This window comes from Anomaloglossus baeobatrachus, chromosome 6 (genome assembly GCF_048569485.1).
Source record: "Anomaloglossus baeobatrachus isolate aAnoBae1 chromosome 6, aAnoBae1.hap1, whole genome shotgun sequence".
Classification (NCBI taxonomy): Eukaryota; Metazoa; Chordata; class Amphibia; order Anura; family Aromobatidae; genus Anomaloglossus; species Anomaloglossus baeobatrachus.
In genome coordinates, this window is record NC_134358.1 from 525,775,566 (window position 1) to 525,795,062 (window position 19,497).

General features: G+C 43.4%; 1 protein-coding gene across 2 annotated transcripts in view; it reads left to right on the plus strand.

The window, feature by feature from the left end:
- The window catches only part of MKX (mohawk homeobox), a 140,192-nt gene that overhangs the window by 62,089 nt on the left and 58,606 nt on the right, over positions 1-19,497 (plus strand). For both annotated transcript variants that reach the window (XM_075316786.1, XM_075316787.1), the window contains exon 5: positions 7,457-7,792. In XM_075316786.1, the coding sequence (XP_075172901.1) occupies positions 7,457-7,792 (336 nt within the window). The remainder of the gene's footprint in view (positions 1-7,456; positions 7,793-19,497) is intronic.

A 19,497-nucleotide genomic window follows, 5' to 3' on the forward strand; every position in this document is an offset into this window, starting at 1 on the left:
GAATTACAAAATTCCACATTTTGTTGATTGCAGATTTTTGTGAAATTATTTGACAACAGAAAGATAAAGCCCTGCCTCCACTGCCTGAATATTGTCTCAGCGTCTGCTGCTAGAGAAGGATTACAGTTAATAATTAGCAGTAGACAGCTACAAGATAACAGGGAGACACCCAGTGGTCGAAACTTTGGGTGACGTTTCTCTTTTGAATGATATTCATAGATTTCACTAGAGCAATTTCCAAAACTTGTCTCAACACATTAGTTCATCCCCAATAATTACATTGAGAACAATATTGCAGTTTTGGATCTCTAAGTTTTTTATGAACCCAAATAAATAGTTATGGGTGAATAGTAAAATATTCAGGTTTGGATTATTCGTACCAATTATCTAGTACTATTCCAGTGTTCATCGTGAAAAATGAACCTAATGCAAGTCAACCCGAGCATTTTCCTTGAACCCTTTTTCGGGTTCTTCATTAACTTGCATTAGGTTAATTATTTGGGAAAAATACTGGAATAGGACTAGGTATTCAGTACGAATAGATTAACAAATAAAATTTCAAGTGCCGGTAGGGAGCTAATCCATACTAACAAAAATCCTCAACCCCTATTAAGATGCAAGTTTATTATAAATTCTTAAAAAATCCCAATAAACACACAAACAAAAACACAGGGTCAGGTAAACCCTTACATCAACTGATACTAGAATGACGGGACGGGAGGAGGGGCCCCTGGTGATCCTAGATAACGGGGTGTCCCTACCTAACAACGGAGGGTATGACACCTTAAGTTTCCAGGCGCCCCCGTTCCACGTCGACTATCCCTTTTCCTCACCCTAAATTAGGAAAAGATGACCAGGAGTAAGGGGAGCTGTTCCAAATTGGTTAAGGGTTTTCAAAATATATAAGGGATATATGTACTAGTTCAGATTCCTGACCCAATTAATATAAAATACAACCAAAAGAAATTATTGGGTACAAAAATTACAGTTTCCTGTACAAATCAGCTCGTTGGACACATAGTGATATGTCGCACAATAATATGTCACAAAGGAGCCCCCATAATCTTAATATAATCATAACAGGCAGAAAAAAAGTCACTACCATTCAATGATATTGTTACCCTAGTGTGAGTGCCAATTGCACCTGTCACAGATAATACCGGTCAGTAATGTAGGATAACATAGGAAGACAAAAATCAACCTCCCTGAAAAAAGCAGGTTTTCATCCCTGCCAGGCATATATATATTACTTATATATTTTGGTAAAACCCTAACCAATTTGGGATGGCTCCCCTTACTCCTGGTCATCTTTTCTTAATTTAGGGTGAGGAAAAGGGATAATCGACGTGGAACGGGGAAGCCTGGAAACTTAAGGTGTCATACCCTCCGTTGTTAGGTAGGGACACCCCGTTATCTAGGGTCACCAGGGCCCCCCTCCCGTCACTTCACTCTAGTATCAGTTGATGTAAAGGTTTACCTGACCCTGTGTTTTTGTTTGTGTGTTTATTGGGATTTTTTAAGAATTTATAATTCAGTACGAATAATCCAAACCTGAATATTTTACTATTCGCCCATCACTACAAATAAATCCTTTAAATAAAAACTATCACGTTTACTTAAAATTTCAGCAAACGTTCACCAATTGTGAGTGGTTGTCTCAAAGACATTTTACTGTATTTTCTGATTCAGCAATAGTTTGTCTCAACTGTCCAGAATAATGAGGTTATTTGGGACTTAGCTACTCGTAAACTATCACTAGGAAACATTATATTGGTTGGTGAGTTTGAGCTCCCCATTAATAAGTTAACTTAGGAGCACTTAGGAAACATTTTGTACCACCATTTGTTAATGACATTATCATATCATTATTATTGACCGACTATCTGCTGACCATCCATACTACACCTTTTAGTTTATTAACCCAACATAAAGTCTGATCTCAAAGATGATTTCCAGTAGTGAAGTCTTCCAAATGATTGCAAGGTCAACTCTAAGGGGTACTTTGCACGTTGCGACATCGCTACTGCGATATCGTCGGGGTTAAATCGAAAGTGACGCACATCCGGCACCAGTAACGACGTTGCAACGTGTAAAGCCTAGATGGACTGATAAACGATCGCAAAAGCGTTGAAAATCGGTGATCTGTGTAGTGTCGGTCATTTCCATAACTTCGCTGCAACGACAGGTACGATGTTGTTCCTTGTTCATGCGGCAGCACACATCGCTGTGTGTGAAGCCGCAGGAGCAAGGAACATCTCCTTACCTGCGTCCCGCCTGCAATGAGGAAGGAAGGAGGTGGGCGGGATGTTTACATCCCGCTCATCTCCGCCCCTCCGCTTCTATTGCCCGCCTGCCGTGTGACGTCGCTGTGACGCCGCACGACCCGTCCCCTTAGGAAGGAGGCGGGTCGCCGGCCAGAGCGACATTGCAGGGCAGGTAAGTGCATGTGAAGCTGCCGTAGCGAACACTATCACAAGATATCGCATCTGCGACGAGGGCGGGGACTATCGCGCTCGGCATCGCTACAATCGGCTAGCGATGTCGCAGTGTGCAAAGTACTCCTAACACTGGGACAAAAAAAAATGGATAAGAAAAAGATCCATGAGGTTTACATCTCTATACTTTTTACCTTACCAAAATATTTTATTATGCTAAATAAAATATATAAAAATACCATTAACTGGTATTGTCACATTCGTTACAACCCAAATGATAAAATTATCATGGTTTTTATCTCACACAGGATGTATCGTAAAAAAAAAACAACCAAGAAAACAATGGCAGAATTGCAATTTTTGTTCATCCCTATTAATAAAGAAACTAAGTAAAAAAAATCCAAAGCAAATTATAAAATAGTCTAACAGACTTCACAGTAGGAAATGATCACATAGAGCATTTTCTGATGTGAAGTCTATTAGACTGTTTTCACATGCGTCTTTCCTCTTCATAAGAGCCACAACATTCAAATTTGCCGTTTTTTTCCGGTGAAATTCGATTCACGGAGAAGTTATTCCCCACAAATTTAATATCCCTTATTATTCTCTAGGGTCTCTCCAGAACCAAAGCATAATAAACGTAAGATGTAAAAAAATGAAAGAAATTCGTACAATCACCTTACTGCTCCCCTCTTCGGTCTCTCCATTCCTCACTATCACCTGTCTGTTCCCCACTCATTTTTAGATCACTGTCTCTCACACTGGGACAGAACTTCTAGTTTTCCTGGGGCCCAGGAGGATTCTGCACTTGTGTGTGCAGGGTCACAACATACACTGTGACATCATGACGCCGTAACATTTTGCCTGTGCAGAACCATCCTGGTCCCTCATCAAAGATGAAAATTCCGGCCCAATGTGAGAGGCTCAGGGATTTTAGCCCGAGTGGAGGCAATCTGAAGATGCAGCGAGGATCCGGCAAGTTATGCAGTGGAACCAGAGAGATCAGTATAAGGATTTCTTTTTATGGCCTTTTACGGGTCAGAAAATAAAAACATAATTTTGATCAATGTGGATTTTTGTAAAATTCCCGTAGAATTCAATTCCACTCAAATTTATATGGTCATCTCTAGTCATGACTTCTGAATCCATGACTCAGTGTTAGATCCATAATCAAAAAGGTACTGTAGCGTCGGCGTCCCTGCAGGGACGCTTACTTACTTACCGTGCCAGCTGGGTCATGTCCTCCCCCGCAACATCCCCAGTATTCGCCGTGTGCTGCTGCCTTCTTGCTCTTCCCCAGCCCAGGTCTCCCAGGAGTGTGCTTAGGATGTGCGCACACACACCGGCTGTCCTCTATGGCTGAGCGGCAGTATGTATTTAAGGCACCCTCCCATTAGGACACTAACACCTTTAGTTAGTCAGTCTTCAGTCTGCTAGCTAGTTGTCAGGTTCCCGTTCTCCTGTCTTGTTATCCCTGTGTCCGTCACCTGTACCTGCCTTCACATACTTGCCTGTCCGATTTAGCCATCCCACCTGTACCAGCCTGCACTTGTGCCTATAACTGAGTCCCTCTCCTGTCCTGGGGTTGAGGCTGCCACAGTCCTGGTCACTGCCCTGGGAGTGGAACCTGGCATCCGCCTCATGGTAGATGCTTAATTAAGCCCCTCCCACTAAAGCCTAAGTCTGGGTCCCCCTGTGGTCCAGTGGGTCTACCAATCCTGCTCGCTGCCTCTACATCAGCCATGGGCATTACAGGTACCTTCTTTGAGATATCTGTTGACATACATGATATCTGTTGGGGGTTCTGGTTGTCAGCTCTAACGTAAATACTGACAGACTCCAATGCAGACGTGAAGATCTATGGCCAGACCTCCTGTACACTTCTGCTACTGTTATGTGTGGATCCAGAAGTTCATTCATGTTACTATAGACCAATAATTTAATGAAATATTCCATATGGAGTGCGGTCTACCGTACGATGCCCACACAGCCGGCATCTTGTCAATTTTTCCCCTTGTTTGAGCAGACAGTGGTGACCAGAGATATTGTAGGACCTTCTGCAAGGCTGAAGTGTTATCTTAAGCAACATCTAGATTTACACAACCTTGAATTATTTCTTCAGTGAGAACATTCTTCATATTATTTATGTCTTGAGACAGAGCAGCGGTAGCGTAAAGATGAGGAACGTGTCATAAATGAAATAAAACAAGGAGCGATATCTGATCCCTTACATGTGGGTTACGCAGAGGTAGCCTATATAATGAATTTATATTTATACTGGACACTAGCCAGACTTTCTAAGAAAAGAAGGACTATTCCTGCAACGAAAGTTGCAGATCAGTCTAAATAGAACAGTTCCACTGAGTCAACGGGGAATGTTTATTGGTACAGAAATTGAGTTTTTTTTCCTTTTTTTTTCAGGGGGTTTGTAATAGAAGAATACAGAGCAGAAAGACTTAAAAAGGTCATGACCATAGCTATGATTGAAATACATGTGTTTATTACCTAGTCTGTACCTCCTGAGCTGGTGACCCCTATCTCGCCTTTTACACTAGTCTTAGAAAAATAAATCTGGATGGATTTATTCAGTATTACGTGCTCCCAAGTTCAGTTGTTCATTGTTAAAGCAGCGTAAGGGATAATAAACATAATACGAGATTATTAAAAGGGGATTCCGCAAAGTTACTTTCTACACTAAAAAAAAGAAAACCACAAAAATACAATTGTTATCTAATTACACTCATTACCCAAAGTGTATAATTTTCAAGTTTTAAGCATTTATTTATTTTTTTTGCCACTTGGTATCCATTATATTATTGGACCCGCTACCTATTCCAGGAGTAAGGCTCTACAGAGCTGTGGCTGAATGAAGCAGAGGTTGGGCAAGCACACCCCTGCTTTATCCATTGCCTTTGAGATGGGCCGAGGACTGTATTCAGCTCAGTCCCATAGATTGGTGGTGGTCTTAAGGGTGCTTTACATGCTGCGATCTCGCTAGCGAGATCGCTAGCGAGCGTACCCGACCCCGTTGGTTGTGCGACCTTGGGCAAATCGCTGCCCGTGGTGCACAACATCGCTTACACCCGTCACACGGATTTACCTTCCCTGCGACGTCGCTGTGGCCGGCAAACCGCCTCCTTTCTAAGGGGGCGGTTCGTGCGATGTCACACGGCAGCCGTCCAATAGAAGCGGAGGGGCGGAGATGAGCGGAACGAACATCCTGCCCACCTCCTTCCTTCCTCATTGCGGGTGGCTGCAGGTAAGGTGAGGTTGCTCGTTCCTGTAGTGTCACACATAGCGATTTGTGATGCCGCAGGAACGACAAACAACCTCACTACTGACCAGACAACGATTTTTGGTAAATGAACGACTTATTACAGCCCAACGATTTTTGCCTCTTTTGCGATCGTTTAAGGTCGCTCATACATGTTACATGCTGCGATGTGCGTCACAAACACCGTGACCCCGACGATATATCGTTAGCGATGTCACAGAGTGTAAATGGCCCTTAATAGTCTGACCCTCATAGATCAGTACAATATCAGCTATGGTATGCATAGGTTATACCTTCTCAATTTGGTACAAACCCTTTAAAGGGAATCTGTTACCAGGTTTTAGCTATGTAAAAAGAAAAACAGTTTAGGTGCAGTTTTCTGCAAGGTAATGCAGATTTGGTGCTGGAATTTATACACCAAATTCCTGCACCAAATCTGCATCTACTGGTAGAAAAACACATCAATATCGTTTTAAAACCACATTGCATTTTGATGTGTTTTTTTTTTGCCAGGAGATGCAGTATTGGTGCAGGAATATGGTGTATAAATTCCGGCCCAAATCTGCATCTCTTGGCAAAAAAAACACTTTTCTGCCAGGAGATGCAGGTCTTATTGAAGTCAATAAGTTCACCTGAAGTGAGATCACTGAGTTCAAACAGTTCACCAGAGGTAAGTTTACCTGCGGTCATAGGTGGGGTATCGTGGGAACCTCCAGCTGTGACCACAGGTAACCTCAGTGACATCACCACTCACAGCTGTGGCTCAGTCAATGTCTTCCTGAAAGCGCAGTGGGTGGTCATGTTTTCTAATGTGCCAGCGCACTAAGACTTCAGTATGTAGCAAACCCAGGATTGTCGTGAGAACTCATGTGGATTACGTCAGACCTGGGTATTTAGAGGGGGGTTAATAAATTAGAGTAATAGGGTTGGATTTCTTGTATTTTATTTCACATAAAGGATTTTTTTTGGTATTTGTGTTTATTTCTTTTCACATGCAGGATTAGTAATGGGGGGTCTCATAGACCCCTACCCATTACTACTCTAGGGCTTAGTAGCAGCTGTGAGCTGCCATTAACCCCTTATATTACCCCAATTGCCAATGCACCAGGGCAATCATCATGAGCATGATAAAGCGCTGGAATTGTTGCATTTAATGGATGCAACAATTTTGGGGCAGCTGCTATCTTATATTTTTAGCCTGGGGGGCCCAATAACCATGGGCCTCTCTAGCCTGAGAACACCAGCTTCCAGCTGTCGGCTTTGTCATGGCTGGGAATCAAAATTGGTTATTTTCACCAATATCATAGACATTTAGCGGTATTGTTCAGCTCCAAAAAAGGTGGCATAGTAGTACTAATCCTGGATTGATGGTGGAACTTCCACAGATCAGACACATCACTTATTCTGTGGGACAACCCTTTTAAGTTCCATTGTTTAGAGAAGTAGATAGTATGCTATTAATCCACATGATCTGTAATTGGTCAGTATTTTACTTCAGTATTTGAAGCCAAAACCAGGAGTGGAACAATCAAAGTAAAAGTATATTAGAAACACGGGCACCACTTCTGTAGTTTTCACTGACTCCTGGTTCTGGCTACAAATGCTTAGTTAAAAAACTCACCAAATACTGAATGTGTGATCATGTCCTTAGACTTAAAGGAAGTACACAATCATCACCTAAGTAATACATCTTGTCTTATTTTTTCATCTACATCTGTTAAACATTTTTTTTTCTATTGGTTTTCAGATGGAGAAAACGCCCCCATGGGTCATGCTAATGAAGAAGTCTATGATAAACCCATCCACCATACTGTGATAAATACTGAGAACTCGGTCATCAAGTCAGGGATGAGGGCAGAAGCAAGTACCAATGAAGACTATGTCTCCCCTCCAAAATACAAAAACAGTTTATTGCATCGTTATCTCAATGACTCCTTAAGACATGTCATGGCCACTAATTCAGTCATGAGAGAAAACACAAGACAGAGAAACCACTCAGGATCATTCAGCTCAAACGAGTTTGAAGAAGAGCTTGTGTCCCCTTCATCCTCAGAAACTGAGGGCAATTTTGTTTACCGTACAGGTGAGTGCATCTACTAATGTGACTTCCATGTCTGGTTTTGTTGTTGCTTGGGTACCAATTCTATAAGGCCTAAGTATTTCGACATAGGTAAGTGTTCCAGAGATCTTCTTTGTTAAACCACGTGGCTTCAATTTGTATTTGCAGAATCTTCTTTTTATGGTAAATTATAGAAGGACTGGTGCTGCCCTAGGAACCAAGACTGCTCACTTCCCAAAAAGTCCGGATAAGGATAGTGATTAATGGATCTGGGTACCATTGAAAAGGGGACTAAGCAGAATCAATATTAAATACATACTGTACATACATGGACAATACACATATGTTCAGATCAGAATTAAAAAAAACTATCAAGAACTTTTTTTTTCCATTTACAGAGAACCTAAGGAGGATCTATCTCCACACCATACTCCCCATTAATAGCGGCTAGTGCAAAATCAACAGAACCAGGGCCATACTGGGACTGAAATTCAGTCCTGGCAGTTGAAATTATACAGGCCCAAGCTCCACTGGAGATGGGTGGACTGGTTTCGTGACACCACTAGCCATGGACAGAAGTGTTGGTCGTTATATGAGGAAAGCTGCGCTAACAATAGAAAGTGGCCGACATCTAACCAAAAATCCGTCAATGAGCGCGTTCTGACTTCTAACAGGAAAATTTTTAACTCTCTTATTCGCCATTTTCTCAGCTCTCTTCAGCTGATTTATATCCATATACTAGATTAAAATAGAGTGTGCAGAGAAACAAAGAGCCTTGAAAAGAAAAGCCAAAGGGTGCCACATGTTTAACCAAACCCCATTGCAATGAGTATTTTTTATCAAAATACATTAATTTCATGAAATAAATAATTGTCCAGAAAAGTGGACAATCTCTTTAAGCCTCAACCAGACCATTACTTAGTTACTGTGCCCACTAAATAGAGGAGATTTGATTCTAATCAGGGTTGTCAGTACCAGACATATTTTGTCATGTTCTAGGTCCCTTGCGGTCGTGATGCTCTTTAATGATTTCAGTTAACCATTTTCTTTCCTTGATAAAAGGGGTTGTCCTGTGAAAGCAAGTTCTCAAATATTCCCAGGACAGGTGATAACTAGAGATGTGCAAATGTGCTTTGGCACTGCCCACTACTCGATCGAGCATTAGGGTGCTTGGTTACTCGGGGTGCTTGAGTACTCGCGGTGCTCGGCCGAGTATAGCAAACGCTCGGATGTGTCAACCATGAAAAAAGCAGCACAAAGCACAAGATTGCCCCACTGCTTAATGGGAAAGGCACCCCAGTGAGAGCCATTTGCAGTCTCTGAATGGCTTTCCTGTGGAATAAAACAACATTCTCGGACGCAGTGTGACGAAAAAAAACCAACCCCACCCTACTTCCTTATGGAAATGCCCTGTTTATGGCTGACTGAATGTGGGTGAAGACCGGAACTAGCCAGTCATTGACTTTCCATAATGCTTGTTACTTGTGTCTAGCTCGTCCGAGTGTCTGACCAGCTTGACTTGACTAATGAGCATTCAAGCATTTTACTGCTCGCCCATCACTAGTGATAACTAGTTGGTCGATGTGTGTTAGAAGGGACAAGGACCGTTCAGCAAAATGGGAAAGTGTCCATACCTAAACGACATTCCATTAATTCCCTGTGAGGCTGTGCTTGATTTTTTTTCTGGCAGCAGCATAGAGAGTGAATTGAGTGGTAGGTGTCCAACCTGGTGTGCCATTTCTGTAACAGGGATAAAAGATCCCATCGGTGACTAATATTCCCTGATCTGCCGGATAGTGGGTGTTCTTGTGGTAGGACACTTAAAAATCAGCAAATTATCACATATACTAAAAGTAGGTGGTAACTTGTTTTCACGGGACAACCCCATTAAGGGCCTGCTCACACAGCCGTATAAATCGGATGAGTGCAAACCGATAAAAAAAAATATTGCACTCGGACTGCACATAGATGACAAGTTAGAAAAAAATTGTACTACTTTTCTGGAGGAAAATCTTTACAAATTTTTATACTGTCGTTTGACCTTAGCCTAAACATGAGAATGTGGTAGACACTAGTGAGGAACGAGCACTACCATGCCCAGGTGCTCGGTAATTGTAATGAGCAGTTGGGTGCTTGGATGGGCGCGATGTGAGTATGGCCTCGGTTCCACTTGCGTTACAAGTATATGGGAGAGTGTGAAACATCACACTGCACTCGCATGTCATGTGACTGCAGTGCGATGTATGCAGAGACAGGTCGGGGAGGAGATGGGGAGAAAGTGTTCCCTACCTCTTCTCCGCAAATATGATACGATCACAAGATCGCATCACAGTCGCATGACCCTCGGCTGACACTCATAGCAGAGGGTCATTAGCATATCGCTTCCGATTCTCTTGCATGGGAAGCTGTGCACAAGTGGAACTGTACCCTATCGAGTATAATGGAAGTCAATGGGGGATTCAAGCATTTTTCATGGAAATCTTTTAGAATAATGCTTGAGTTCCCCTTTGACTTCCATTATACTCTGTACATGAGTCAAGTCCGTCTGAGCATCCACATCCAACTACTGGATGTGAGTACCGGGCACCCGAGCAATGGTAGTGCTCACTCATCACTAGTTATGAGTACCGAGCACCCCGGGCAATGGTAGTGCTCACTCATCACTAGTTACGAGTATCAAGCAGTCGAGCATGGTAGTGCTCACTCATCACTAGTTAAAAGTATTGAGCACTCAAGCATGGTAGCGCTCGCTCATCACTAGTTACGAGTACTGACCACCCAAGCATGGTATTGCCTGCTCAACACTACTGTAGTTATAGGTACCGAGCACCTAAGCATGGTAGTGCCCGCTCATCACTAGTTATAACTACCGAGCACCCAAGCATGGTAGTGCTTGCTCATCACTAGATACTAGTACCGAGCACCCGAGCATGGTAGTGCTCACTCATCACTAGTGTCTACCACATGTTCATACTTACGCTAAGGTCACACAACAGTATAAAAATGTGTTCATCTTTTCATCCAGAAAAGTGATATGATTTTTTCATACTCTGAATATGTTGCCCTTGGGATCACATTTACCTAGAACAGGCTGTGATTGTACGCTGGGAATGTTTGCCTTTTTGTATCTTATATAGTTTTAGGCTACTTTCACACATCCGGCTTGAGCTCTGCGGCTCAATCCGGCTGTGCAAGCTATGCAACGGATGCGGTGAAAACACCGCATCCTTTGCATAAGTTTTTCCTTTGCGGCCAGTCCGGTTTTTGCCGCTTGCGGCATGCTACTGAGCATGTGCAGTGGCAAAAACCGCATGCGGCGGCAGGATGCGGTTATTGCCGCATCGCGCCGCCAAAGGCATGCATTGAAAAATGCGCCGCATCGGCCGAATGCGGCGCGATGCGTTTTTTTTTTGCCGCACGAAAAAACGTGCCAGGCAACGTTCCATCCGGCTGCCGCATCGGCTAAATCGGCCGCATGCGGCAAAAACCGGACGGAACGCAAGGCCATGCGGCACAATGTGGCACTAATTAAAGTCTATGCAGGAAAATCGCAACCGGCAGCAAAAAAAAACGGTTGCGATTTTCCTGCAAAGTGCCGGATTGTGCCGCATAGCAAAAACCGGAGGTGTGAAAGCAGCCTTAGTCCCGTTCTCTTCAGGATATCCGACAGCTTCACAGACTTGTTGCAGATTCCGCATACCAGTAAGGGGTATAAAAACATTGTGAAATAGGTTATTATTTTTAATAACCTTATTTCAGCCGATATTCCAGTGGAAAGAATTGGCTTTGCTCATTTTTGATGAGAACGATTCCTGTAAAATTCAATGTTGTCACTCCGATACAGCTTGAAGAAGATTCCAGTCTGGGGTGAAAGCTTAACTCCTCACTTCTGCCGTTTCTGAGCTTGCACATAATATTACATAGGTGTGGCTCGTACGACACAAAGTGAAGCCAGCAAGTTCTAGTAGAAGTGAATTCATCTGGGACTTGTTACTGAAGTCTGGAGTCTGGACAGTGAGCTCACAGGAACGATGTACAGAAACCTTCACTGTTGTACAACAGATCACATTTACAAACTGTTCGGCATTATTGCAAACCTAATTTCTAAGATCATTATCACCCAGCGGAAAGTTCCACCTTTCGCCTCTTTCTGGCCTTGCAAACAAGGTTTTACGATCTGTTGAAGCCAGCCTTAACCACATAGAAGAAAATTTACTAATGTGGCGCTGGAAACAAACTTACCGAGAAAGGTGACAAATCTGACACCGTGTTTAGAGGAATGGATAAAATGCAGATCAGAATAACATTTTCTATAGTGCACACCATTGTTTTATCAATACCTAGATCTCTACCCTGTTATTCTGCTGAAATAATATATGTACGCCCACTTGTCATATTTGTGCTGCAATATTATTATCTTAACTTATTAAATTTATTTTAATCCTAGCTGTAGTACCCGGTGTTACCTGGGATAGTAACTGTCTCTCTGTCTCTCTCCCAGTCTCCCTCTCTGCCATTCTTTGTCTGTCTCCCTCTCTGTCTGTCTCTCTGTCTCTTTCCATCTCTCTATCTCTTTGTCTGTCTCTCTCTGTGTGTCTCTCTTTATCTCTTTGTCTGTTTGTCTTTTTCCCTGTCTATCTCTTTCTCTGTCTGTCTCTTTCTGTATGTGGGTCTGTCTCTGTGTGCATGTCTGCCCGTGTCTCTTTCCCTGTCTGTCTGTCTCTTTCTCTGATTATGTCTTTCCCTGTTTCTGTCTCTTTGTCTGTCTGTCTCTTTCTCTGGCTGCCTATGTCTTTCCCTGTCTCTTTCCCTGTATGTCTGTCTCTGTCTGTCTATTTCCCTGTCTGGCTCTTTCTCTTTCTGTCTTTTCCCCTGTCTGTCTCTTTCCCTGTTTTCCTCTTTCCCTGTCTGTCTGTCTGTCTATCTCTGTGTCTCTTTCCCTGTCTGTCTCTGTCTGCCTCTTTCCATGTCTGTCTCTTTCCCTTTCTGTCTCTTTCTCTGTTTTTCTTTTTCCCTGTCTGTCTGTCACTCTGGGTGTGGGAAATTTTTTTTTATATATGTATATACATATATGAGAAACGGGTTTGTGCCGCGCTAAAGAAACACTGTATCCAAGGAATTTACTTTAGATCTCTTTTTTATTACAGTTCCAACGCGTTTCAGAGACATATACCGTCTCCTTCTTCAGGGAAAAGAGAAAATGTACACAAAAGGTGTACATTTTCTCTTTTCCCTGAAGAAGGAGACGGTATATGTCTCTGAAACGCGTTGGAACTGTAATAAAAAAGAGATCTAAAGTAAATTCCTTGGATACAGTGTTTCTTTAGCGCGGCACAAACCCGTTTCTCATATATGTATATACATATATAAAAATTTTTTATCACGATCATCACGGGGCCGCTGCTTGAAACCACGCTGACACTCACATGCTTTACAAGGGGTTGTGACTGGCACAACCGCATCAGGTGAGTGTTTTACTCGTTATTTTCTAAACGGTTTTTGCCGGGTAAGACCCTATTTGCGCCTTTTGTTTCCTTATCTCTAGCAGCACTCTGGGTGTGGGGAGAGACACCCAGCATGTGGACTCCTGGGAATAAGGGAGGCTGAAACACAAAGAGGGGTGGTAACCAGGGGGCTCCTGCGCTGACCCTGACACTGGGGGGGCCCTGCGCTAGCCCTCAAACCACCGGTACCTATAAGGGTTAGGAGGTGTGACCCTGTCTCCTAGCCAGACCATAGGACTAAATCCCACCACCCACCAATCCAAGGAGGGAAAACCAAACACAAAAGTAAACAGCAAAAGGGGAAAAAGAAAAACAACAACTTATCTTGAGAGGGAATCTTCAGAATATACAGCAACAGTAGTCTGAAGCCATATGCACTCCTGAGCAAGCAACTTCTCCAAGTGAAGAGTATAACCCGCACTGGAGGAGTGAGAGGCCCTACGTTATAAAGACCCTTAATTACCAGCTGGAGGAAAGGCTCCTCCAACCTGGCAATGAAACAGAAAAAACCCTAAATCAAGCCCTTAAAGGGACAGCGTCCATTAACGTCTGGATGATCGCCGGGCCCTTCTGTACCTGGTCCCAGCAGCAGCACCTGAAGTTTCCGACACATCCGTGACACTGTCTTTTTCCCTGTCTCTTTTCCTATTTTTCTCTTTCCCTGTTTGTCTCTTTCTCTATCTGTCTGTCTGTCTCTTTCCCTGTCTGTCTCTTTCCCTGTCTGTCTCTTTCTCTGTCTGTCTGTCTCTTTCCCTGTCTATCTCTTTCTCTGTCTGTCTCTTTTTCTATCTGTCTCTTTCCCTGTCTGTCTCTTTCCCTGTATGTCTCTGTCTGTCTGCCTCTTTCCCTAGCCGTCTCTCTCTGTCTCTCTCTTTCTGTCTCTCTCTGTCTCTCCACAGAAATCATATTACCTCACACATAAGCTTCTTATACTTAGAATGTCCTTCGTTCCTATAGCAACCACTCACAGCTCCTATTAATGACCTGTAGCTCCAAGCTTTGACTTTAATGTAAGGATGTTGTTTGGCGAATAAATGTAAAGCGCAGGGATAAATTTTCCCCTCAAAACATAGTCTATGACGTTCCCTGAGTCACATGAGGCGTCTCTGCAAAATTTTGGGATTGTACATGCGACGGTGTGGATTCCTTTAGCGGGCATAAACACACATACACACATACACACATACATACACTCAGCTTTATACAGTGTGTCCACCCATATCCTGTCCACCGCTATTAACTTGAGAACGGCGGCAGCTATAGGCATAGAAGTGGTATCTAGGTATAGTAAAGTAGCCATGCGCTACGCAATGAAACCACCTATAGCGCCACCTTGCATACAGAAATACTATGACATGAAACCAATGACCCTCCCAAAACATTGAATGCTGGTAACGCATTAACGCATCCTCCCAATCTTATCATTAAGCACAGGTCTTAAGTTTGAAAACTAGTTTGAATATACACAACTTTCCACCTTTTTTTTATTCTTTCCTGTCCTTTCTAAATGTGGTTGAGCAAACTTTAAATGTGCTTGCACGTGCTTTTTGTTCAGCAATGGAATCTTGCATGGTGAGCCATGGAAGTTGAGTTCATTACTTATTGTTTTCTTTGAAACAATTGTTCCTGCGGACTCCAGATCTTTCTGTAGCTCTCCACAAATGGTCTAAGGGGTGCTTCACACATAGCGAGATCGCTACCGAAATCGCTGCTACGGCACGGTTTTTGTGACGCAGCAGTGACCTCATTAGCGATCTCGCTGTGTGTGACACTGAGCAGCGATCTGGCCCCTGCTGCAAGATCGCTGCTCGTTACACACAGCCCTGGTTCGTTTTCTTCAAAGGCGCTCTCCCGCTGTGACATACAGATCGCTGTGTGTGACAGCGAGAGAGCGGCGAAATGAAGCAAGCAGGGAGCAGGAGCCGGCGTCTGGCAGCTGTGGTAAGCTGTAAACAGGGTAAACATCGGGTAACCAAGGTGGTTACCCGATATTTACCTTAGTTACCAGCCTCCGCAGCTCTCACGCTGCCTGTGCTGCCGGCTCCGGCTCTCTGCACATGTAGCTGCAGTACACATCAGGTAATTAACCCGATGTGTACTGTAGCTAGGAGAGCAAGGAGCCAGCGCTAAGCAGTGTGCGCGGCTCCCTGCTCTCTGCACATGTAGCTGCAGTACACATCGGGTTAATTAACCCGATGTGTACTGTAGCTAGGAGAGCAAGGAGCCAGCGCTAAGCAGTGTGTGCGGCTCCCTGCTCTCGCGGTTATGATCGCTGCTTCGGCTGCTGTGTTTGACAGCTAAGCAGCAATCATAACAGCGACTTACAAGGTCGCTGTTACGTCACAGAAAATGGTGACATAACAGCGACCTCGTTGTCGCTGTCGCTTAGTGTGAACCAGCCCTAACTCTTCTGATAATTATTTTCACTCCTCTGTCTGAAATCTTGCGGGGAGGGAGCACCTGCTTGTGGAAGGTTTATGGTGAAATTATGTTCTTTTCACTTCTAGATTATTACCCCAGCAGTACTCACTGGAACCTTCAGTAGTTTAGAATTTCTGTAACCAATGCAGTCAGTATGTTTTGCAACAATAAAATTGTGAAGGTCTTGAGACAGCTCACTGGCTTTACCCATCATGAGATGTTTCTTGTATGGCCCCTTTTTATATGCCATCAGTTGAACCAGCTGATATTATTTTTCTCTAAGTGGTAGGATTGCTTTCTAATTACTGATAGCTTTCAGCTGGTGTCATGATTCTTTACACCTCTCTTTCTTCATGTTCATGTGTTGAATTGTTGAATACATTTTCCCTGTCATTTCTAATTTCTCACAGAAAGTTGGAAGCTTTAATTGTCCAAAATGTCTTGTGTTGAAGCATTAAGATTTCCCATTAATGAAACTAAGAGGCTTTAAATGACCCCGGAAATACAACCCTATAGCATTATCCCTCCTCCGCCAAACTTTACAGCATGCACAATGCAGTCAGGCGTGTAACGTTCTCTTGTCATTCATCAAACCCAGACTCATCAATCAGATTACCAGATAGAGTAGCATGATTTGGTACTCTACAGAACAGATTTCCACTGATCCAGGGTGGTCCATGCCTTACCCCACTTTATCTGACTCTTGGCATTGTGCTTGGTGATGTAAGGTTTGCACGCAGTTGTTCGACCATGGAAACTAACGCCATGAAGCTTTTAGTAAACAGTTTTTCTGTTGATGTTATTGTGGGGGGATAGACTCTGCAGTTATTGAGTTAACAGAGATTTGTTGAATACTATGCATATTAGCAGGGAGGAAATGTTGCAAACTGATGGTGCACTGGTATCAATGAGCTCTTTAGAAAGAGCCATTCTATATTTGTTACTAAAGACAGGCAACATGAGGAGAGGCCGGATTTATACCCCAGGGGCAATGGGCCTGAATGAGAAACATTAATTCAGTAATTAGGACATCTATCCCAATACTTTTGTCCATGGTATATGGTGTTAATATATTTCCTGATGTTATTGACCGAAATTAGACTTGAGTGCGTTCCTCCTATGATTATGGTACTTGTTTTTCCATTTCTCTCTCTTTTTCTCCAGCCATGAATAGCTGTAACTCATTTCTTGCGTAGAGTTGTACAGATTATTTAGGGATGATATAACACATGGTAATATGGGTAGCAATGTTTGGTAAAGCCCTTTCTTGGAATGACAGAACTGAGCCAAATACATTCCTGTGGAAGGCCGCTGCTTCCTTTAAGCTGAAAATTGCATCTCTACTTCATTGTGTAATATACATTTACTTTTTAGAGAATAATTCTATATGTGCAAAACTTTCTGGAGACATTATTTATTTATGTAAACAGCATGATAGAAAGAATTGTGTTTTGGGGCACACAAACTTAGGATGTAAGTGCGCAACAGAGTGGAGGGTCACTTGCCCGGTTCTATCAGTTCTTTACATCTTAAAGTGGATCTGTAACCAGATTTAAAAATTTCAGCCGCACAAAAGTATTAAGTTGATATATTAGACCTGATGAGGCTGTTGTACTTATTCTAAAATTCCATGTCAGAATCGTTTTATAATCATGTACATACAGGTCTTACTTTTTTATGTGTCCTGTTATTGTGTGTATTCAGTCTCTGCCCACCCAGCCTGACTGACAGCTGCAAGTTGTCCTGAGCAAGGTGAGATCTCAGCAGGGAGGAGGGACAGTGAGGACATGTCAATCAGACTTGGAAAGTGAAGATTTAGGTTAAACTTTCAAAAGGTATTATACAAACATTCTGACTCGAATTTTCACAGCAAGTACAGATCTGTTTAGTTCTGTATACAGGATTTATTGTGACATCTGGTGGTACATCCACTTTAAAGGGAACCTATTATTTGATTAATGTTGCCCAAACCATGGACAGCATGAATCTAAGGCCAGAGTCACACTTGCGAGAGACTCGCAAGAGACTAGCATCGCATCACCCAGAACGGCCGTACACTCTCCTGACAGGAGCGGGTCGGCTGCATGTATTTCTATGCATCTTTGATGCTCCTGTCAGGAGAGTGTGCGGCTGTTCCGGGTGATGCGATGCTAGTCTCTCACGAGTCTCTCATAAGTGTGACTCCAGCCTAAAGCGGGCTTTACACGCTACGACATCGCTAATGCGGAGTCGTTGGGGTCACGGAATTCGTGACGCACATCCGGCCGCATTAGCGATGCCGTTGCGTGTGACATCGATTAGCGATTTTGCATCGTTGCAAAACAGTGAAAAATCGCTAATCGGCGACACGGGGGTCCATTCCCAATTATCGTTACTTCAGCAGTAACGATGTTGTTCCTCGTTCCTGCGGCATCACACATCGCTGCGTGTGACGCCGCAGGAGCGAGGAACGTCTCCCTACCTGCCTCCCGGCCGCTATGCGGAAGGAAGGAGGTGGGCGGGATGTTACGTCCCGCTCATCTCCGCCCCTCCGCTGCGATTGGGCGGCGGTTCAGTGACGTCGCTGTGACGCCGCACGGACCGCCCCCTTAGAAAGGAGGCGGTTCGCCGGTCACAGCGACGTCGCCGGACAGGTAAGTATGTGTGACGGCTCTGGGCGATGTTGTGCGCCACGGGCAGCGATATGCCCGTGTCGCGCAACAGATGGGGGCGGGTACGCACACTAGCGATATCGGGACCGATATCGCAGTGTGTAAAGTAGCCTTAAGTCTGGATGTTTTACTCTATAACATTGAGGCACTAGAGAAGACATCCAAATCAGTGACTTCTAAGCACCCAATTCCTTTTGATTGACAGGTTTCTTTATATGAACACACTTATTGAGTGACCTGTCAGTCTACATGGACTGGTCAGCCAAGACACATAATCTTCAACTATGCTGCTCGAGGTTCAGGCAGCATGACTGAGATGAGATGATAGTCAAAGTCCAGATATCAACTCAAATTAAATGCTGCGGCAGGATTTTAAGAGAGCTGTGCACCACTGTGCAATCGCTGTCACCACTGTGGGCATCCCGTACTTCTCCCATAGCGCTTTGTCACAATTTGATCCAAGTTTCTCTGCAAAAACCTTCTGGCACATGATGAAGGTCAGAGTCAATGACTGAAACATTGTAGACTGACTTTTGGATTGAATATACATTTTGTACTATCTCATATCTTTATGAGTGTCTAGTTCTTTGGATTTACTTTATAAAAGGGCTTTGTCCCTGATAGTGCACCTTGCCATGAGGAGTACCATAGTATAAACAGAAATCTTTAGCATTGGTTGTGAGAACGATCAGTCACGTGACCACAAATATGCAATTTGCATACTTCCAGCCACATTCCAACTAGACATGACATTCCTCTAGATGTTCACTGGTATTGAGCAAAGCTGGGCACGTGTAGTTGGAATGTGGCCAAAAGTATGCAAATTGTATATCTGCAGTCACATGACCACTCACTGTCACCAGCAATAGAGGAAAATCCTGACAGCATAGAGTGACTGCAGACTTTTATCATAAGTCTGGACAACTCCTTTAAGCAATATTTTAAAGAAGAATGATCAAAAATTCCTCCAGATAATAGGAAGAGACTGATAAAATCATACAGAAAATTATTACTTGAACTTATTGTTGGCTAACAAATGTAACAATGACAGGAGGAATCCCAGAGAAAAAGAATTAAAAAATCAAAAATTCCTAAAATATACTAAGTATGCATTAAAATCCTATAAGCGGATAGACCTAAAAAACTGCAAACC